We start from the raw sequence: 23,226 nt of genomic DNA on the forward strand, positions 1-23,226 counted from the left end.
AAACAATAGTGGTTAATGAGGAGTGTGTACCTTAATAAAGATCAGAGGCCAGTTTGGAGAAATGAAAATGGCTAAAGTTCACTGGGTCTTTTTTTTTTTTCCTGTGAATTTCATGGGTTGATGACAATAATAGTTGAGATATTATTGCAACATCGATATCCTAAAAGTCCTCTGCAGGATAAATGCTCTATGTAACCTACTAGCTTGTATATTTCAAGAGAGAGTTTTATGGTAAATTCTCATAAAATTATTATGAAAATAATGACATTTCTTTGAGAGAACAAAATAATTTTCTTTAGTTTAATTTTTTTTTTTTTAAGATTTAAAAAAAATTTATTTGAGAGAAAGCAAGAGAGATCACAGAGGGAGAAGAAGAGGGAGAAGCAGACTCTCTGCTGAGCAGGGAGCCTGATGCAGGGCTTGATTCCAAGACTCAGAGATCATGACCTGAGCTGAAGGCAGACACTTAACTAACTGAGCCACCCAGGTGCCCCAGTTTTGTACTTTTGATGTTGTCTCCAAAAAAAGGTTCTATGTATAGTAGCTGAGATATACTGGTAAAGATTAAAAGGAAAAAATCATCATCATATAATTCTAAACTTCTGTTGCTTTACCCCTGTAGTACTCTGTGAGTTAATATTTTATAAATTCTATGCTTACCTTAAATAGCAAAATATTGCCATTACAAGATACATTACATTGCAATTAAAAGAAACCACCCTTTTTTAATATCTTTTTTTAGAAAGGTTTCATTTTAAAAAATTTACTGAGATCCTTAAAAAAATGGAGGCGGTCCAGGCATCTCTGAATCTCTGGGAGATCTTGGTCATCTTTAAAATGTGATAGTTTTAACAAGGGACCCCAAACTAATAACTGTATAAACACCTAACTCACTAACTGCTGTCAGCCAGCCCTACTGTTTTGCTGCCATGTAACCAGCAGTCAGAAAAGTCACAGCTTCTAAATCAGAGGTTCACAATCCTGGCTGCAGATCAGAATCACCTACATTTTCCCCCAGATCCCACTCTGGACTTCCTGATTTAGATTCTCCAGGACTGGAGTCTGTAGATGACTATGCTTAAAAGGCTCTCTTCCTCTCTTTTTTCCTTCCCTATTTCCTTATGGTTCCGGGACTTGGAATTCAAGCTAGTACTGTTTAGCTTCATCATAGGTTTAACAGATTTGAAGGCTAATATGAGGGTCAACCACCATTTTCAATGTAGTCTTTCTGGGGCGATGTGTTACAAGTGCCACAAGCATAATTTAGAGTAGAAGTTTGAGGATTCAGTCCACAGATTTTTTAGGGGCACTGCTCACATAAAACTTTTGATCAAAATACCTTTGATTATTCTTCAAATTTCTTATTGTATTTAAATATATGAAAGTAAATGCTGAGATGAAAGTGTTATATTCAAGTGTCCATTCTTTTTTTTTTTTTTTTTAAGATTTTGTTTATTAGAGAGAGCAAGAGAGCGAGCACAAGTGTGAGAGAGAATGAGCATGGGGAGGGGCAAAGAGCAAAGTAGACTCCCACTGAGCAAAGGGCCTGACATGGAGATTGATCCCAGGACCTCGGGATCATGACCTGAGCCAAAGGCAGATGCTCAACTACTGAGCCACCCAGGTGCCCCTCAAGTGTCCAATATTATAAATAATTCAAGGTATTATGTTGACCATTCTTCTATTTCTTAATTATAGGTCTATGCTATGATTACTGATGCTCTGAAGAAGACGATCCTCCTGTAGCTCAGTAAAATTCCTCATCCAAGAAATAAAAATTTAATCGTAGTCATCTAAACCCCAAATACACAAGAAAATATCTAGGGAAGTTGGGAACTGAAGAACCAGTCCCACCTTGCTCCCTGACCCAATTCACTCTGGCTTACATTCCATTTGGGATGATTATATCTATGGGGACAGAGGAAGATATGTTCCTACTTCTTACCAGATATTGAAGGCATCTTGAGTATTGATCCTCTGAGGAGCTGTAACTGAACTACTTAGACATGGACAAAACTCAGAAAAATCAAGTTCCTATGGTTGTGAGTAGTATAGCAAATGGTGTTGTGTTGATAAATACAAAGCATAATTATAAAGGTGGGGAATTTATTTTTTCCTTTTATTTTTAAATATATGTATTTTTTATTGGAGTCCAATTTCCCAACATACAGCATAACACCCAGTGCTCATCCTGCCAAGTGCCCCCCTCAGTACCCATCACCCACTCACCCCAACCCCCCGCCCACCTCCCTTTCCACTACCCCTTGTTCGTTTCCCAGAGTTAGGTGTCTCTCACGTTTTGTCACCCTCACTGATATTTTCACTCATTTTCTCTCCTCCCCTTTCTCTCCTTTCTCCTTTCACTATTTTTTATATTCCCCAAATGAATGAGACCATATAATGTTTGTCCTTCTCTGATTGACTTATTTCACTCAAAATAATACCCTCCAGTTCCATCCACGTCGAAGCAAATGGTGGGTATTTGTCGTTTCTAATGGCTGAGTAATATTCCATTGTATACATAGGCCACATCTTCTTTATCCATTCATCTTTCGATGGACACCGAGGCTCCTTCCACAGTTTGGCTATTGTGGACATTGCTGCTATAAACATCGGGGTGCAAGTGTCCCGGCGTTTCACTGCATCTGTATCTTTGGGGTAAATCCCCAGCAGTGCAATTACTGGGTCGTAGGGCAGTTCTATGTTTATTTATTTTATTTTTAAAATTATTTATTTTATTTTATTTTTTATTTTTAAAAAAGATTTTATTTATTTATTTATGACAGAGAGAGAGAGAGACAGAGACAGAGACAGAGAGACAGAGACACAGGAGGAGGGAGAAGCAGGCTCCATGCAGGGAGCCCAACGTGGGACTTGATCTGGGGACTCCAGGATCGTGCCCTCAGCCAAAGGCAGGCGCGAAACTGCTGAGCCACCCAGGGATCCCCATGGCAATTCTATTTTTAATTCTTTGAGGAACCTCCACAGGGTTTTCCAGAGTGGCTGCACCAGTTCACATTCCCACAAAGAATGCAAGAGGGTTCCCCTTTCTCCACATCCTCTCCAACATTTGTTGTTTCCTGCCTTGTTAATTTTCCCCATTCTCACTGGTGTGAGGTGGTATCTCATTGTGGTTTTGATTTGTATTTCCCTGATGGCCAGTGATGTGGAGCATTTTCTCATGTGCATGTTGGCCATGTCCATGTCTTCCTCTGTGAAATTTCTGTTCATGTCTTTTGCCCATTTCAGGATTGGATTGTTTGTTTCTTTGCTGTTAAGTTTAGTAAGTTCTTTCTAGATCTTAGATACTAGCCCTTTAACTGATATGTCATTTGCAAATATCTTCTCCCATTCTGTAGGTTGTCTTTTAGTTTTGTTGACCGTTTCTTTTGCTGTGCAGAAGCTTCTTATCTTGATTAAGTCCCAATAATTCATTTTTGCTTTTGTTTCCCTTGCCTTCGTGGATGTATCTTGCAAAAAGTTGCTGTGGCCAAGTCCAAAAAGGGTGTTGCCTGTGTTCTCCTCTAAGGATTTTGATGGATTCTTGTCTCCCATTTAGATCTTTCATCCATTTTGAGTTTATCTTTGTGTCTGGTGTAAGAGAATGGTCTAGTTTCATTCTTCTGCACGTGGCTGTCCAATTTTCCCAGCATAAAGGTGGGGAATTTAATTTTGTTCCAGAAAGATATGGCTGTTAAGACTTTGTAGATGAACTAGAGAGTTGAGACTATCATTATTTAAGTGAAAAACCAACTTGCCCTTCCTTATTTAAAGGTGGAAGAATGAGAAGGATGATGTATTTGGGGCTTCCAGGCTGAGCTCCAACCACCTATCTGAATGCTTCAGAAAGCATCCACAGATGCCATACATGTTTTTCCCTCCGGAATGATCCAGATAATTGCCCTTCAGCCCATGCTCCACTAACCTGGGAATAGAATCCATTCATTTAACTATTGTATAGGGCTACAATTGCCACTTCAAATGAAAACCCAGGAAGCCAAATTCCAGCTGCTGTTCAAAGTGTATAATTAGCAACTTGTGCAGCCTGACCCCACTGATTTTTCTGACGCATTTGGCCTGCAGTGTGCCCTCTCTGGGACCTCCAGGATCTTCTCCGCAGCTGGAGATTCCCAAAACTGCACGGAGCACTTCCTGTGGGTGTGGCCTTACAGTCTGAAGACTGTGCGCTGCGTGGGTCGCGTTGCAGCCGCGCAGATTCACACCGGGAGTGGACTGTGGGTGGCTACATCAGCCATAAGACGGTTCCCTCCTTTCTTTTTCTTTTTAAAAAAGGATTTTGTCATGACGTCCTCTCAAGAAACACTATACTTGGTCAGCCTGGCATGCGTTTGTTGTCCTCCCAGATAACGTCATTAGCTATTCTCAGGAGAGGAAAGGCAGGGTATGCCCCCTGGGAGAATGACAACAGTTGTTTCAAGTTGGGGAAGAGCCTGTCGTTCTTTTCCTGCGTTTGGGGGGGAAAGCGAACACACAATGTTCGTTTCCTAAAAACGGGATGTGCTGTGTGCCTGGCAGGTCATTTTCCACCATGTCACATCCTTCTGGTTGAAGGCAGCAGGGGACCAGGACAGGAAATGGCAAATTCTCAGAATGAGACAAGGCTTTCCCAGGGCAGCCATTGGTTCCCTGGAACTATAAAACATGCTCATCCAGAAACAGCCTCAGCTTTTCCTTTCCTGGAGGTAGCCAGAAGTGAATGGTAAGTGGGGGAGCCTAGAGGGATTCTGTCTAAAGGATGGCCATTGGAATAGTAATATTGGGGTTATATCCTTGGTCCACTGTATATTTTGTGTGACTCTTCCTCATTTTACTAAGAGGCATCTTTGCCTGAAAATTTATCACGGGTGGATGGAATAATGAGGGCGTGCAAATAAAATTAAGGCCTAGGAGTCGGGAGACCAAGATTCTAGACGGTTCTGTGAAGAGTCAGCTGCATCTAGAACGTGTCTGTATCTTTATTTTTCTCATCTTTCAGATGAGAATAATGATCCTGCTTTGGTGTCTCACAGTATTGAAATGCTCTATTTCTAAGGTTTATTTGCGACTTTTAAGAAGTTCCTATAACGAGGAGTACAGTGGGTATGAAGGTGGGAATCTCTGGCAACAAGGAAGGATGTACTTTTACCCCAGATGTACAGTTCTCTCTGTCATCTTCAACTGGCTTCAATTCAACTTGGTACAAGGTAGCCCTCCGTGAGTTGTTAAACAAAAATGTGGGACACTTTATTTTATCCAGCCGTTACTCATTTTTTTAAAGGAAGATTTCCTCGTAAAGAAACATAGTGGCACTAATTTTAATGTGATTTAGTTTTAACTGTGCACCCATCAAAGAGTGAGAATTAGAAAAAAAAAATAGCCCAAAGGACATCTTAGGCTTGACTCTAAGGTGAGAACCTGGAAAAACAAGCAGAAGAGTTAATTCAGGGAAGCATCTAAGAAAGATTAGTTTCTTACATTTGATAAGACAATACGATTTTTGAGGTTTTTTTTTTTTTTTGGGTGACTTGTCTTTTTCACTCACCAGGAGGGAAAAAACATATTGCAAAACTCTCAGGATCCAAGTCTCCACGTAAGGAAAAGGCTTTGCGAACTGGGTACAATGTGCCAGATGTAAAGTGACAGAGCAGGGGCCTCGGAATTGCAGTAGACTTGCAAGGCCCCTCTCCCTCCTCCCTGAGCACCTCCCATCTTAGGTAACGGTTCATCAAGCGCGCCCCTGGCGTTCCCGTTCCCGGGGGAGGGGAGGGCAGCAGAGCAGAGCAGAGCATTACACCCCCCGCTTGCATGTGCCTTTTAGGGTCCCGAGAACTGGTGCGGTTGGGCGCAGATCCCAGAGCTGGTCTCTGCGAGCGGGACACGCACAGGCCCGGCTGGAAAACGAGCTTGTGTGATGCCCCGTGGCGCGGCAGCCGCCGCCACCAGCCGCCGCTGCGCACCGGGGCGAGGGCGAGCCCGCGGGCCGGGCGGGGGCGGGCGCGGAGACTCGGGCTGACGCGCGCGTGTCCCCGCAGGGCATGGAGCCGCCGGCGCGGGAGCTGCAGGGCGCCGACGCGCTGCGCCGCTTCCAGGGGCTGCTGCTGGACCGCCGCGGCCGCCTGCACGGCCACGTACTGCGCCTGCGCGACGTGGCCCGGCGCCTCGAGCGCCTCCGCCTGCGCTCCCTGGCGGCCAACGTGGCCGGGAGCTCGCTGAGCGCCGCGGGCGCCGTGGCGGCGATCGTGGGGCTCTCGCTCAGCCCGGTGACCCTGGGGGCCTCGCTGGTGGCGTCGGCCGTCGGGCTGGGGGTGGCCACGGCCGGAGGCGCCGTCACCATCACGTCCGACCTGTCCCTGATCTTCTGCCATTCCCGGGAGCTGCGCAGGGTGCAGGAGATCGCGGCCGCCTGCCAGGACCAGATGCGCGAGATCCTGAGCTGCCTCGAGTTCTTCTGCCGCTGCCAGGGCGGCGGGGACCGCCAGCTGCTGCAGTGCGGGCGGAACGCCTCGGTCGCGCTGTACAACTCCGTCTACTGCGTCGTCTTCTTCGGCTCCCGCGGCTTCCTCCTCCCCAGGCGGGCCGAGGGGGCCACCAGGGTTAGCCAGGCCGTGCTGAAGGCCAAGATCCAGAAACTGGCCGAGAGCCTGGAGTCCTGCACCGGGGCCCTGGACGAGCTCAGTGAGCAGCTGGAGGCCAGAGTCCAGCTCTGCGCCAAGGGCGGCCGCGGCCGCGACCTCAGGATCGCTGCTGACCAGGCCGCGGCGCTGTTTTTCTGAGAACATCCTTTCCGCGGTGACCGAGGCCAGAAGCCGTCCCCACGGGATGCTCGAGATTTGCAGCTCCCTCAGGAAACCGACTCCGAGCTGGATTAGGAGCCCAACGCAAAGGATGAGAAAAACTGTTCTTGACTGTTCTTGAAATCGGGGAAAGGGGGGAGTCCTCAGAGCCCCTCTGTTCCCATCACTGTGACGTCCTGCCTGGGGTTGAGGGCTAGGGGCTTTTTTTTTTTTTTTTTCTTGCCTAATCCTATGGGCTGTGTGAGCCGAAAATGATGTTTCCCTTATCAGAACCGTTCAGGCTCCACTGCGGTGGGCACTACTGTATTAAAGCTGTTTCAGGGCCCCTGCCCCAGGCGCGGTGGTTTGGGTAGAGGTTGGGAAGGATGCGGGTGCAGCCACCCTCTGGGGCCTCTCCAAGCTCCATCAGCATTGCAGGCCTCGGAATGCCGATGGGAGGAGACACTAGCTTTTAAACTTCTCTTCCAGAGTTTCTGAGTACAAAGAACTCCAGAATCCAGAGCACATCAGATACCCTCTGCACCATGTAGCAGGGTTTAGTACCCAAGAGGGGCCTCTCCCATCGACTGGCCCTTGCACCACTCTCAGTGTCTCCCACTCACAAATCGAGCTCGGGGCAGAGGAGTTATTCCTGAGGACTTTCATATCCAGACCTTATCATGTCCAGATATTCTGGGAGGGAAACCAGCTAAACAGTCATCTGAGTCCCACCCCTTGCAACAAGAAGCTGAGGCCAAGGGAGATGAAGTGACTAACAATTGCATTTACGGACAGCCTAGTGTACAGAAGAGAGCAGTGGCTTTGAGTTAGATAGTCCTAGGTTTATTGTAAGCTCTGTCACTGCTGTGTGAACTTGGCCACTTAATTTCTCTGACACTTAGTTTCTTGGTCTGTGAAACAGATAATAAAATGTCACCCTGTCATTGAGGTATTGAGATAACGTGCCAAGCACAGTGTCTGGCTCATGAAGTGTGGCCCCCGGACTGGAAACATTAGTATTACCTGGGAACTTGTGAGAAGGCAAATTCTCGGACCCAACTATTGACTGAACGAGTCAGAAACTCTGGAGGTGGGGCCCAGCAACCTGTGTTGGTAAACCCACAGGGTGATTCTGATACCTACTAAGTTTTGTAGAGCACTGCCACACATGTTTGTTTCTGATCCCCTTGTGAGCGTTCACAAAGTCTCAAGGCATCTCCAGAGGCTCCATGGTCTTCAGAGTCGTTCACAGAAGGTCAGGAACAGACAGGGTCCCAAAAGTAAAAGAAAGAATGTGCATGTGTGTGGGATATGTTTTAGTGGGTCCTGGGGCAATTTCCCACCACTGAAATAAGGGCTATAACATAATAACTCCTCTAGAGGGCAGTGTTGCCCACTCATTGTAAGAACTGATACACAAAGGAATGTGAATTTAAAGCATATTGACCTTTGTTACCTTCTCTGAAAACTGCCAGGCCATGTATTATTTTTTTTTTAATTTATTTTAAGTTTGTTATTTAATTGCTGTTTATTATTTGCATTTAGTTGTATTTAATCACCACATCACATTTAGGAAACAATAGGAAGAGCGATTTTCTGAATGGGAGACTACTGAGGCTCTTTTCAGGAGATGAGGTTGAGTTCATTTCCCCCCTAAGGTGGGGCATGAACTGGAAATGGCAACGGTCTTCTTGAATAAGTCTCTCTCGAGGCAAGGGATATTTTATTCCCCAGTAATTTAAACGGTCCTTTTAGGTAAATGTGGGAAGTTCTGAATAGAGAGACCAAGGGCCGAATTTAAGCTTATCAATGGAGGTTTGACTTGTGGGCTATAGAAATGATGCGAGCATATTTATCGTGAAGGTACTTTACCAACAAGTAACACTTGACCTGAAAAGCAAACCTATTTTGTGCAGGGAAAGAACCCCAACTAGAGGCATGTGAAGGAAGCACTCAGACCAGGGAAGCCTCCTGTCCTGTGAGGCTATGGGTGATAGAAAAATAGCTTGTATCATGGTGTGAGGTGTCATGTTTTTACTTTGGGAGCTGTAAGGAATCTGTAAGCTGTCTGTAAGAAAATGCTTATAGTTTCTTCAATTTCCATTCCTACAACTATAATGTCAAAAAATATGTTGAAAAGGCTTTGGGACCATGCACGCAAAACTAGGCTGTGTTATTTAATTATCTAACATGCTTTAAATTGACCCATTCTACCCCCATGTTTCCTGATGATGGAAGAGTATCTGAGGAACTTTAATTTCAGTGCTGGGCGGGACGGCTTAGTGGTTCTATTTTTTGCTTTTCCTATAAATTGCAATTGATCTGTATCCTGGTTTCTTTTGAAGTTGGTACTGGTTTCTTTTTAAACTGGTGTTATTTCTTAGACTACCGTGCACGGATACCAGTATTTTAGATCATCAGAATGTACCTCGCATTGTTGGTTGTGTTATGTCACAAAGGTACAACTACTCCCTAAGGCCATCTTTTATTAATGCTGAGGTTTGAGTTATAGTGGTACCCTAGAAATAAACTTGGCATTTCAGGAAGCAAACAGCAAACTTTTCCTATCATTAGAGTATCTGGGGGAATCAAAGTCATAAACTCCCAAACTTATCATTTCAATGGCCCCTGTTACACTTAAGGAAGAGTTTCTACTTTGGAACAATACTTGGAACATTATAGGAGCTCAGTACATGGATTTAGATAATTTAATGAAGTGCTTAGCTATATTAAAAAGAATTTGTCGATAATGAAATATTATCCATCCTTTTCTGTGGAACCTTCTAACCAGGATTTAGTCAAGTTCAGTTAAATGGGTCCTAGAGACAAATGTTTATTTATTTCTTTTGCGGGAATGCAGATAAGGCTTTTCCTTAAGGACTTCATTCTATAAACAAACAGATTGAAATGGTATGTTGTAAAAGGAAGAAGAGAGAGGGATATTTAGATTACAAATGCACTCCAGGAAAATGTCCAAGTTTGAAAAATAAAAATTTTATACTGAGATTTATGTGCTTCTGTTAGTTTTTTGGGTTTATAATCATTTGGATTGTTTTTTTCCACAAAAATGAGGTTTATCTGGTTCTTCATTTCAAGGATTCAGTAAATGACATTCTGCTCTATGAAAAAATGATCCTTAGCAAACATTCTGATCTTCATTGCTTTGATGCATTTGCCCTCAGGCACTTGTCATTTCCAAGAAGGCAAATGTCAAAGTGGAAAGTAGTTACTTGGAGAAAAAAGAGAAGAGTGGCGCAGAAGCCACCCTAGATCAGATAAGCCAAACAATCAGTCAACTTGATATATTTCTCATTCAATACCTTAGTGTGAAAAGGAAGTAGAGGGAAGTGAGACATGGGCATAAAACATTGTGCAGAGATAAATGGGGATACAGTTAAATGCAGCTGTTTCTGAACTCCACATTTTTTCCCACTGTAGCAAAATAAGTCCTTTCTTTTCATTGAAATAAATTGCCCATTCCTCAAACTTTCTGACCTTTTTGTAATTAATTACCTAATCTTATGTGCACCTGCGTATAAATTAGTAACTTTGAAAAGGGGCAGATGTGTAATCATGTTCACTTAGAATATTCAGTGTTGAATTGTATAAATCAATTTTTTAAAAAATAATTAACTCCTGTTACAGGAATTATCTTATTATCTAGAAGTCTCAGCAGTTTCAAAATCTTTGGACATAATTGCAACCTAGGAAGTAATTGAAAGGAAACCTAGAACCCGCCAAATCAGCCTTCACAAAACACAAACACTAGAGAGAGGCAGAAAGTAAGGGTGAAGGCAAAACTGTCCCAGAAATTTGCAGGAGACTTTACCTTGCAGGTAACTGTCTTGACCATGCAAGGCCTGTTGGGAAATGTAGTATTTTTAGCCACAAATTTGCTGTTCTTAATATACCTAGGATTCTGTTTATTCCAATTTTAGTATATGTATATAGTATATGCAAAAGCCAGCACCCTTGGATTCTTTTTGTAAGGAAGAAAAGGACTTTGGACATTGAGTGGGAGGCACAGCAATCCAAAGAGTCTGTAGTGGTTGTATTTTGAGAACTGTCCCAGAGGTGATCTCACTATCTGAGTGCCAGCCTCTGAGTCTCCACCTTGGAAACTCCCCTGGGTCTGAATGTTGCACTATTAATGACTATGCAGCCAGGAAAAAAAAAGAAGAAGAAGAAGAAAAGAAGAAGAAAAGAAGAAGAAGAAGAAGAAGAAGAAAGAAGAAGAAGAAGAAGAAGAAGAAGAAGAAGAAGAAGAAGAAGAAAGAAGAAGAAGAAGAAGAAGAAGAAGAAGAAGAAGAAGAAGAAGAAGAAAGAAGAAGAAGAAGAAAGAAAAGAGAAGCAAAGAAAGAAAGGCTGCATTGGAAGGACTGTTTGCAAAAGTCAGCCACAAGCTGGGATCCTATCTTTGCTAAAGTATATGGTGTTCCTGTCATGACAAGTGTCCTTTTAGTTAATTGCAATAAATCTCTCCTTGTTGAGTTGACAGGAGGTTCGGATGGTGTTTTTTGCAAACTCATATGATAGAAGGTAAACCTGTTGTGGTCTGGAAGAGGACAAAGAGCAAGAGCCTCACGATCTGGAAATAATCCCTTAGCAACCAGAGAATCGGTAGGAGAGGGGAAGTCATGCTGCTGAAGCAAGACCACTGCAGAGGCTAAAAAGGAACATTAAGGCCCCATCCACACCCCCCATCCTGACTGGTAGTAGACTTAAGTTGTGGGGAGAAGGTCCTCCAAAATGCTCTTGCCTGCACAGGTAAAGCTTGGCTCTACCAAGCTACATCCGCAAAGGATGATGTTTAATGCCATTTTGTATTTCCAATATAATCCCAGGGCTGGGCCTGCAGGCAGGCTTGTGACCTGATTTGCCCCAGAACTTTAGCAATGAGTCACAGCCAAGGCCTCTGCCTCCCAAATACACAGAAGTAGCCTTGGTATGGCTTGTTCCAGCCTTTGTGTGGATAAAGTTGCTAAATTTACCAAAATTTTTGTAGATAGAGTGGGGGAGGGGTAATGATGTCTCAAATCTTTCTTTTAGATTAAAATGACTTTTTCCAGGCTCCCTGGTTGGCATGCAGACATTTATCCTGCCCTCCCTTGTTAGTAAAATTGTACTGGTGAACTGTTGAGGAACATTACTTTTCTCAGTGTTTAAATAAAATGACATGTAGATAATAAATATAAAAGGTGTGGATATTTAATGATAGTAGTAATAGCTAACATTTATTGAAAACTTACTTGTTCTAAGTACAGTTTGACATATATTATTACATTTACCTTACAAAAATCTTATGGGGTGGTCAATATGATTACCCCATTCTGTTAGATAAAGAAGGTAAGGAAGTAAGAGGTCATTCAGTTAGCTAGAGGTGTCTCAGGATTCAAATCCTGGCAGTCTGACTCCAGAATTATGCTCATTAGTTCTTCTGAGAGTACATATATTTGTAATATAAAATGATAGCTCGCAATCTTGACAACATTTTTAGTAATAGGTTGACAGATTCATTCATTCATCCGGAAAATACTTATTGAATACTAATTTTACTACCTACTGTCATCTGTGAGCAAGATAGACAGTGTTCTAGATCTCACAGTGCTAACCATCCTGTAAACTAGGCAGGATAATCTTATGTCAGGAGGCTAATCAACAAGAAACTAAAATGTAGTTTTGCAAATGATGAGTATTTGAAAAAACAAAAACAAAAACAAAAACCCAGAAAACAAAAAACGCAATGTGGATGTGATTTGAAAATGATCAAACTTCAGCTTAGATCATAAAAACTTGTGCACAGATATTTTGTAATGCTGCCCCAGATGTCTCAATCATGACAAAATTCTTGTGAACAAAACATTTTGAATGTAAGGACATGCTTAATAAGAACTTTTTGCTAACCACTGATGGGCTGGGAAGGCATTGTCAGAGGTCACACTGACATGCATAAATAAATGACTGGTTCAACAGGCCTTTCCAGATCTTGTATAAAAACCTCTGAAAATGAAACATCTGGGGGTCATTCCATCGAAACCACCACTGAACCTGCTTGTCAGTTTTCTTCCCGTTAGGGGTGTGTACTCAATTCCATTGTGGTATGGCCTCAAACTGCTGGAAGCTTGTGGGAAAGCTAATGGGTGTGAGTACAAGTAAGACCTTAGGTATCATGAAACTATTCAAAATAATAACACTTTGTGGATAATCTGTTGTTCCTGTTTTTTTTTTTTTTTTTAAGATTTTATTTATTTGAGAGAGAGAGCAAGAGCGGGAGGAGGTGCAGAGGGAGAAGGATAAGCAGACTCCCTACTCAGTGGGGAGCCCAATGCGGGGTTCCATCCCAGGACCTGGAGATCATGACCTGAGCCAAAGGTAGATGCTTAACTGACTGAGCTACCCAGGCACCCCCTTGTTGTTGTTTTAAAAACTATTTTTAAAAGTATCTCCACACCCAATATGGGGTTCCAACTCACAACCTCAAGATCAAGAGTCCTGGGCTCTACCGACTGAGCCAACCAGGTACCCCTGGATGACCTGGGTTTTTTGTTTTCATTTTTGTTTTAAATATTTTATTTATTTATTCGTGAGAGACCCAGAGAGAGAGGCAGAGACATGGGCAGAGGGAGAAGCAGGCTCCATGCAGGAAGCCCGATGTGGGACTCCACTCCGGGACTTCAGGATCACGCCCTGAACCAAAGGCAGAAGCTCAACCACTGAGCCACCCAAGTGTCCCTGTTTTATTTTTAAACATTCTTGCTTTTTTTTTTTTATTCATGAGAGACACACAGAGAGAGACAGAGACACAGGCAGAGGGAAAAGCAGGCTCCCCATGGGGGAGCTTGATGCGGGACTTGATCCTGGGACTCGATCCTGGGACTCTGGGACCACACCCTGAGCTGGAGGCAGACATTCAACCATTGACCCATCCAGGCATCCCATGGTCTTGCACTTATAAGAGCACTCTGTGTCTCTTATAGAGACTTAGCACATGATGCCTTTTATTAGAGATATGTGTACATACCCCAAGGCTCTTATGAACAGAAACAATATCAAGGATAGTATTAAGCCTCCCCACAGTGTCTTTCCAGCTGCCACCACAGGACATGCTCTGTAAGCATCTGTTGCATGAATGAACAAATGAACAAGTGCTGTTTTGCTCAGAGATATACTGGCATTACTTCCCAGCATGCCTAAAGCTAAACATATTCTCCTTCTCCTTGGCAAAACTGGTGCAGTTTCACAACACTTCTATCAAAGGGAGCATTGGAATTCCTGATGCCTATCTTGAAATCTCACTGTCATTTCTAAATCTCCCCCCTCCTTATCTCTCTGATAAGCCTTTGCCAAGGTATCGCCTTTCCATTTTGATCCATTCCATTGCTACCAGGACCTATCTGGGCTTTTACCCCTAACACCTGCAACAATCTTCCATCTGGTTCTCCTGATTTCAGGCTCTTTCTGCTCAAATTCAAGCTACTCTCCAATCCTTGATTTACTTACATGAATTACAGATTTCCCCACTTTGCAGTCTAATGGAATGTAACCTTACCTAAAACTTGACTCTGAATTTGAGTACACAACTCAAATTGAGTGTGCTGAGTTCCTGTATTGTTGTTTTAGTAGGGTGTTATGATTGGTGAGACTGTGAGGACCAAGATGAACTTGATTCTGTGGTTTTAATGAAAAAAACAATGATGTAGTTTGGGGATTTTACAAGAAGGGCTGAGACAGGAAAACAAGGACCCAAGTGTGGTGGTGGGTGGAAGCCTTGTGAGAGGGAGGAAGGTGGAAATCAGAGGGCGAGCAGCTGGAATAAGCAGGGTCAGGCCATTATGAGGTGGATATCTTCCAAGAAACTGCAGGTCTGTTGGGATTTTTCTTCTTTTATTGAGATAGAATTGACATACAGCACTGTTTAATGACCTGACTTGAATATATCGCAAAATTCTTACCACAATAAGTTTAGTTAACCTCCATCATCTCATATAGATGCAAAAGAGAGAGAGAGAGAGAGAGAGAGAAAAGAAAAAGAAAAAAGATTTTTTTCCTTGCAATGAGAACTTTAAGGATCTACTCTTTTAGCAACTTTTCCACTATATAGCAGTATTAGCTCTAGCTGTCATGCTGTCATGTTGTACATTACAGACCTGCTACTTATTTCTCTTATAACTGGACGTTTGTACCTTTTGATTACTTTAGTCCAATCCCCCTTCTCCTGCCCCTGCCTGTGGAGGTCACAAATCTAACTGATCTTTTTTTCTATGAGTTTTTTTTTTTTTAATTTCACATGGAAGTGAGATCATACAGGATTTGTGGTCCACTGTCTGACTTATTTCACTTATCATAATGTTCTCAATATCCATCCATGCTGTCACAAATTGCCAGATTTCTTTTTTATGGGTGAATAGTATTCTACTGTAAATGTATGTAGTACATTTTCTTTGTCCATTGGGCCTGGTGGTTTTGAATGAGCTGGGCAGAAGAATCAGAAGAATCATTGTGTGCCACCAGTGCAAATGTTTGCAAGTCCTTTAGTGATGAAAAGCAGGAGCAGAGAGGAAAGGCAGTTCTATGTTGAACCTGATGCCTCATCTCCATAGGCTCTGGCATCAAAAACCTAAACCCAGGGATCCCTGGGTGGAGCACCAGTTTAGCGCCTGCCTTTGGCCCAGGGCGCGATCCTGGAGACCCAGGATCGAATCCCACGTCGGGCTCCCGGTGCATGGATCCTGCTTCTCCCTCTGCCTATGTCTCTGCCTCTCTCTCTCTCTCTCTCTCTCTCTCTCTCTGCGTGTGACTATCATAAATAAATAAAAATTAAAAAAAAAAAAACAAAAAACTAAACCCAGCCCTAGGTCAGCACTGAATCATAAATCTGTCATGCTGACAGTGAACTTCCTGATCTCTGAAAGCTTTCCTTCCCAGAGTGGCCTCCTTAATTAGGGTTTTTTTTTTTTTTTTTTTTTTTTTTAAATAAGGGATATCTTCTAAGAGGGGAAGACTGGGTTATCATTTTCTATCTCTCTAGCATGACCAGCTCTGTAAGGTTTCTCATGTAGTTGGTGATCTGCATTTCCCTCCCAGGACAGGATGGGAAGACACCACTCCCTTTGGTGTACAGGAGCTAGTAAGGGAAAAAGTTTTTCTTTGTGTACCATAGTCAGATTGGACCTTGTCCCCACACTCCTGTCTTATATGTGGAAAGCTGTTGAGCTTCTCTTCTCTTTACCAGGGATGACCAATCTGGGCCCAGTTTCCAGAATCTCAGTCTAGTTTACTATTCCTTTTGCATACAAGCATATAACCTTTCCATGTGACATTCACTGCTCTGTCTTTCGTCTTCCTCATTCCCTCTCATACACATCAGACACCTACAGATATGTAGATATTCATTCATTCAACAAAGTATTTATTGAATACCCACTATATACTAGGTATTTTTCTGGCAGTGAGCACAGAGTAGTAGACAAAATAGCCAAATATCTCTACTATCATGGATTGTGATGATAGGGAATACAGACCTAAGGAAAGAAGTAAATATCTAGTTTGTGAAATAGTATTTGTTTCCTATTGCTGCTGTAACAAACTACTGAAAGCTCAGTGGCTTAAAATGACACACATTTATTTTCTTACAGTCAGAAATCTGACACGGGCCTCACTGGACTAAAATAAAGTAGCTGGTGGGGCTATGATCCTTTCTGGAGGCTCTAAGGGAGAATTGTTTTTGTGTCTTTTCTGTCTTCTAGAGGCTGCTATGTTCTTAAGCTGTGTTCTTAAGCTCTTCTTCCCTCTTCAAAGCCTGCAATGATGGGTTGAGTCCTTCTCCCATTGCATCATTCTGGCCTCTTCTGCCTTTTCTTCCACTTTTCTGGACCATTATGATTACATTGGGCCCACCTGGACAATCTACCATCATCTGCCTATTTTAAAATCAGCTGATTAGCAACCTTAACTCCATCTGCAACTTGATTCCCCTTGTTCCCCTGAACAGAAGGTGTGCACAGATTCTGGAGATTAGAAATGTGCACATCTGTGGGGGCCATTATTCTGCTTATGGTAATAAGTGCCATGGAGAAAAACAAAGCAGGGACAGGAGAGAGAGTGTAGGCAGAGAGGGGTTGCAAGGCCTCAATGACAAGGAGACATTTGAGTGAAGACTTAAATCTGGTGTGGGAGAGAGAGCCATGCAGGTACCCAAGGAAAGAACATGCCAGGATGAGCCTCAGAGGCTTTGAGGCAGAAGCATACTGGATGTGATTTAGAGAGCTTGGAAGCTCAACAGGACTGCAGCAGAGCAAGTAAGGGGAGCTGGGCAGGAGATGAGTTCAGAGGTCAGTGGGGCCCACATGGGTTGGACTTTGTGGACTGTTGTAAGGACTTTGCCTTTTGCCCTGAGTGAAATGGAAAGTCATTGGAAGGTTTCAAGCAGAGTCTGATCATAAGTCTGATCTGATCAGGTTTATGTTCTATAAGGATCCCTTTGCTACTACATGGAGAATTCTCTACAGAGGGGTGAGAGTAGAGGCAAGAAGACCAATTAGGAGGCTATTGCAATACTGCAGGGGAGAGATGTTGGTAGCTGGCAGTAGAGAAAAGAAATGAGATAACAGATATACTATGAAGGTAGACCAACAGGATTTGCTTATGGGTTGGTTGTGGGAGGCGGGAGAAAGAGAGGACTTCTGGCCTCAGTGGTTGAGATGGATGACATTGCCATTTCCTCACCTGGGGACAGCTGTGGGTGGCATGAATTGGGGAGGAGTGGAATCAGGAGCGTTCCATTTTAGAGACATTAAGTTTGATACATGGGAGACATTCAGGAGGAAAGATGAGTAGATGGTTGAATAAATAAGTCTGGAGCTTGAGGAGGGGTCAGAAAAGAGTTGTGAATGTGAGGGTTCTTAGCAAATGGGTGGTATTTGAGGCATGAGATTGGGTATGACACTTTGGAAGTGAGTAGACATAGACAAGGCAGGGAATAGCTCCAAGGACTCAGCCCTGGGTCTGCCAACATTCAGAGTGAGGAGTGGGTGGGGATAAGGGGAAGCTAACTAGGAAGGCAGAAGGAGTGGCCAACAGAGCAGGAGAGAAACCAGGCGTCTGCAGTGACTTAGAGGGCAATGCAAAGGATTTCTCAAAGAGGAGGGAGCCAAAGGCTGCTGGAGAATCAAGTAAAATGAAGAATGAGAATTGGTCATTTGGTTTAACAGCATGGAGGTCACGGCCATGACCTTGACAAGAGAAATATCTGTAGAAACAATGGGGACTTTACTGAAGGGGTTTTAAGAGACAGGATTGGAGACAGCCTGTATAGACAACTTTCTTGAAGGGTTTTGCTGTCAAGGGGAACAAAAAAGTGGGCACTAGCTGCCGCGGGGGAGGGGGTGGTACAGGGTCATGAAAAATATTCTATAAGATGAAAAGAAATCATCTCTTTATCTTGTCCAGCAGTGGATATGATCCAGGAGAGAGGGAAAAAGGTGATGGTGCGGGACAGGAAATGGAGGCTTTGGAAGAGTGTTCTTGAGAAAGTAAGAAGTTGGGGGTTGCCCTTCACTTGCTGGGACACTGAAAGTAGATCCTCAGAACAAGAGGGGAAGTGGGGCAGGCAAGTGTTAAATTTGGCGTGGGAACTTGTGGAAGTCCTCTTCATTTTTCCCCAAAATAGAAAGCAAGGTCATGGGTTAAGAATGACAATGGGAGAGGGGCGGCACTGGGTGGTTGAGAGGATGTTTAGGGCAGCAGGGGAGACAGCAGACAGACACAGGAAATGTGCTAGGCTCACCAGGCAGCGTGCAGCGTCACTTACAGAGGGGCAGCTGAAGAGTGTGTTTTAATTATGTAGAATTGGGGAAGCATGGTTTCTTCTCCTTAGCAGCTCTGCTACATAGAGTTCCTAGATGCAAACAACAGAACCTCTTCCGACTAATTTAACAGAGAAGTTTATTAAAGTATTTTAGGAAGATCAGAGAATCTCCAAGAAGGTACAAGTAAGGCTTGTGGGTAATGCAGCTGGGAACAACACCCAAACCCTGTGACATCACTACACCAGCAGAAACTCCACTGCTGCTGTCACTAAGCTAGGACACCTCAGGTGGCATCTATAAGTTCAATATAGGCTCTGGACACCAGAACCTTTGCCACTGCTGCCCTCTGTAGCTGGACACATCTGCCAATGCCACGATCCACATCCTTGCATCACTCTGTTCTGAATTAAGCCCTGGCATGGGTGTCTCTTTTTGATAGAGACTTGTGCCTTAGGTGTAAGGGAGGGTGGGCAAGTGAGTTTCTGGTTTCTACTTAAGGAAAAGAAATCATACTGGGGGAACATTGTCAGTCATCAGACAGTTGTTGAAAAGTAGTTCGACAATCATGAAGGATGAGAAATGCCCCAGATAATAGTTAATGTTTTATGTTTATTTATTTTAAACATTTCGACATCAAACTCATTATACTTAAATTCACAGGCCTCTATTCGAAAGTGTGGCTGGAAGCTGCTGTGTATTACTATTTCATTATGGCAATGGTACCTGGATTGCCAGGAATTACAAAAACACCTCCATTTCTAACAATTTTAAAAAATTGTGTATGCAGGGGTGCCTGGCTGGCTCAATCAGTAGAGCATGAGACTCTTGATCTCAGGGTTATGAGTTCAAACCCCATGTTGAGTGTGGAGCCTACTTTAAAAAAAAAAGTAAAATTGTGCATGATTAAAAATAAAACACTTATGTAAAAGGCATAGGAAACAACCAGGAAACCAGGAAATGAGACATAGCTGCCTTTCCTTTATCACCCATCCCATAGTATGAGTGAACTGACCTTGAAACTTTAGCCTTTGTGGTTTTCTACATAAGGATTATAGCATAACATTTGAATTTCCTGCTTGTTGTTGACTTCAGGTCAATTCCATTCTTTATATATTTTATTTACATCTTAGAATACTGTCCTCTGCACTGTAACTCTCAGTCTGAGACACCAGTTTTTTTCAGGTCCCGGACATAGGATTCTCTTATCTGAAAGACCCAAGGATGGTAGTAGACCGAGGGGTTCTGGCTAACGTCCAAGGGGCCAAATGGCAGGGTTGGCTGAGCAGCTGGCTTTACTGCCACACTGAGTGAGCTGCTCCTAGCCACTGCTTATGGGGTGGTGCCCATTATGGGAGTGGCTGCTTGCGGTCTTATTAAATTGAATTTCAGAAACTCCTATGATCCATATAATTAGTAAATAAGTAGGCTCTGGGGATTTACTCATGCTAACCTCACTCATAGGAGCCTAATCTACAAATCAGTCTCATTTATTCACTGGGCAACTATTTGCTAAATGCTTATTCTATGATAGGCACTGGGCATTGCAATGAGGCATAGCACAGTTGTGATCACTGCCCTTGTAGAGCATATAGTCGGGTGGGAAATCACACAATTAGAAAGTCCTTTTTTAAAAAAAAAAAATTTTTATTTATTTATTCATGACACACACACACACACACACACACACGCACACAGAGGCAGAGACACAGGCAGAGGGAGAAGCAGGCTCCATGCAGGAAGCCCGATGTGGGACTCGATCCTGGGTCTCCAGGATCATGCCCTGGGCTGAAAGCAGCACTAAACTGCCAAGCCACCCAGCTTGCCCCCTAATTGAAAATTTTAAGGGCATATTATTTATATTCCTATCTCCTGTAGCTGTACTAGGGATAACACATACATAATTCAGTATGGTGGTAAGAGTGGGAGCTCTGGAGCCAGTCTGGGTTGGGTTCAAGGCTCAGTTCCTACAATAACCATTCTCTTCTGACCATGACCTCACTCACTTTATCTGCCCACATATTTGCCTCTCTTCCAGTGTCTCCTAGCTATATAAAGGTTCCAGTTGGTTTCTTCTTGCTCAAGCCAGACACTGGGAATCATCAACACATCCCCGGCCTTCCTCCTCCATGTTAAATCATTCATGAGGACTTATCTAGTTTTTCCACACCCTTTGATTTTGTCCATTTCTCTCCACCTCCACTGCTCTTCTCTGGTCCAAAATACCATCATCTTTAGCTTGAATACCTAGTAAGTGATGTTACTCTTCCCTCTGACCCGATCTGTTCTCCATTGCAGGAGATTGAGCCATTTTTTCAAATACAACTCTGCCCAAATCTCTTCAAAGGCTTCCTGTTGCCCTTGGAATAAAGTCTCAAATCCTCAGATCCTTTTCATGGCCTATAGGGTCCCAGATATTCAGATCCCTCTCTATACTGCCAGCTTTATCCTAAATCATCATCTTTTTTTTTATTTTATTATTTATTCATGAGAATACACAGAGAGGAGACAGAGAGAGAGGCAGAGGCACAGGTGGAGGGAGAAGCAGGCTCCATGCAGGGAGCCCAGGATTGAGTCCCACCTCAGGCTCCCTGCTTGGAGACTGCTTCTCCCTCTGCCTGTGTCTCTGCCTCTCTCTCTCTCTCTCTCTCTCTCTGGGTCTCTCATGAATAAATAAAATCTTAAAAAAAAAAAATAAAGCCATTCCTTATTCCCACACAACTAGTCAATTCCAGGTCTCAGTTTAAAAGTCACTTCCACAGGGAAAACATCCATGATTCACAGAAAAAGGTTAAGTCATCCCCTTGCTTTTCTCCATAGAACCATTCATCTCACTTGTGATTACTTTTTTGTGTCTAAAACTGTGTAAAAACTGTTCTGTTTTCAAGTCCCACCTGACTGTGAGGATTCTTTCTTTCTTTCTTTCTTTCTTTCTTTCTTTCTTTCTTTCTTTCTTTCTTTCTTTTTTTTTTCTTTCTTTCTTCTTTTCTTTCTTCTTTTTCTCTCTCTTTTATTTTTTTTAAGATTTATTTATTTATTTGAGAGAGACAGCATGCTTGTGAGTGAGCAAGAGGGAGGGGCAGAGGGAGAGGAATCTCCAGCAGAGCCTGACGCTGGGCTCCATCCCAGGACTCAGTTCATGTCCTGAGATGAAATCAAGAGTTGGACGCTTAACTGACTGATGCCCCCCAGGAGCCCCTCTTCTTATTTTTTAAACAGGCTGTCTCCTCAACTGGAGCACAGGTTTCGGGCTTAATCCTGGATCCTGATGTCTGGATCCTGACATAATGTTTGAGACTATTTACTAAACAAACAAACAAACAAACAAACAAACAAAAACAAATACAGATTCCTTTGTATTTTAAGAAGCTTTTCAAACCAAAAGCAAAAAGAAGACATTAGCAAACAACTGGGACTAGCTTTCTTTCTTCCTCTAGGCTTGGATTGGTTATGTAACTAAGTAATTTGTCTGTTAACTCTCTGTCTTCTGGATGCTGGGTACACATGGTTCTCTTCTGTTTCTCTCATTGTAGCAATCATCAGTGTGCCTCTTCTCTTGAACATATACATTCATAGCAGATTTTGATTTGTAAATTAAAAGATAATTTTCTTTCTTTCTTTCTTTCTTTCTTTCTTTCTTTCTTTCTTTCTTTCTTTCTTTCTTTCTTCTTTTTGATTTTATTTCTTTATATGATAGAGCACACAGAGGGAGAAGCAGGCTTTACCAAGCAGGGAGCCTGATATGGGGTTTGATATCAGGACCCCAGGATCAGGACCTGAGCTGAAGGCAGGCGCTTAGCCAACTGAGTCACTCAGGGTCCCCAAATATAATTTTCTGACTGATTAAATGTGGCACTGGTTCCTTCTTGATGAATACAGGACAAGTTCAGAACAGAAAGGGAGCTTTCTCTGCAATAGACTGCAGGGAATGCAACTTCTGGAAGGATTCTCAGCTCAAACTGATGAACAATGGATTCTCTGTTGTGTCTTCTGCAGAAGTCTTATTTCTAAGTTTGAGGACTCACTTCACATTTCGTCCAGGAGCCACTGCTGTCCTGACTTGCTCCTATCCCAGAGCAGCCCAGTGTCCCTGACCTGCTGAAAGCTTTGTCACCACCACTTCCCTTATCTGCCAAGTGCAGTGGCCACCGTGCCTGGAGCCAACCATACTTTCAGCGGCCCACCAAAAAAAGGTTTTACCTTCTTCTAAAATCAAAAGGAAAATAAAGGGAGCACCTGGGTGGCTCAGTGGTTGAGCATCTGCCTTTGGCTCAGGTCGTGATCCCAGGGTCCTGGGATCAAGCCCTGCATTGGGCTCCCCACAGAGAGCCTGCTTCTCCTGCTGCCTATGTCTCTGCCTCTCTCTCTGTGCCTCTCATGAATAAATAAATAAAATCTTAAAAAAAAAGGAAAAAAAAAAGAACTTTCACATCAAAGAAACTATCTTAGTATGGTAATATTTATATATTTGTCCTTATACTAACACAGCCTTGAAACGTAATTTTTAGTAACTTTTTTTGCATGCAGAAAAAAGGGGCCTATGAAGGCAGGAGTGCCTAGGGTCTGTGAAGACCTTTGAGAGTAAGGTGGGGCCAGTCACTTTGCCCTCTCTCCTTCTGGACCCAGTATATTGTTTCAGACTTGCTTTT

General features: G+C 43.2%; 1 protein-coding gene across 6 annotated transcripts in view; it reads left to right on the plus strand.

Moving 5' to 3' along the window:
* Positions 1 to 9,775, plus strand: part of APOLD1 (apolipoprotein L domain containing 1) — a 59,856-nt gene extending 50,081 nt beyond the window's left edge. The window contains exons 5-7 of one of the 6 annotated variants that reach the window (XM_041736447.1): positions 4,537 to 5,204; positions 5,546 to 5,714; positions 5,819 to 9,775. In XM_041736447.1, coding sequence (XP_041592381.1) covers positions 6,036 to 6,773 — 738 coding nt within the window. In that variant the 5' untranslated portion in view covers positions 4,537 to 5,204; positions 5,546 to 5,714; positions 5,819 to 6,035 and the 3' untranslated portion in view covers positions 6,774 to 9,775. Of the gene's footprint in view, positions 1 to 4,536; positions 5,215 to 5,545 lie in introns of all 6 variants that reach the window. The other 5 variants (XM_041736446.1, XM_041736450.1, XM_041736451.1 and 2 more) reach the window with 5 other exon arrangements.
* Positions 9,776 to 23,226: the final 13,451 nt, after the last annotated feature.

The sequence above is a fragment of the Vulpes lagopus genome, chromosome 21 (assembly GCF_018345385.1).
Source record: "Vulpes lagopus strain Blue_001 chromosome 21, ASM1834538v1, whole genome shotgun sequence".
Classification (NCBI taxonomy): domain Eukaryota; kingdom Metazoa; phylum Chordata; class Mammalia; order Carnivora; family Canidae; genus Vulpes; species Vulpes lagopus.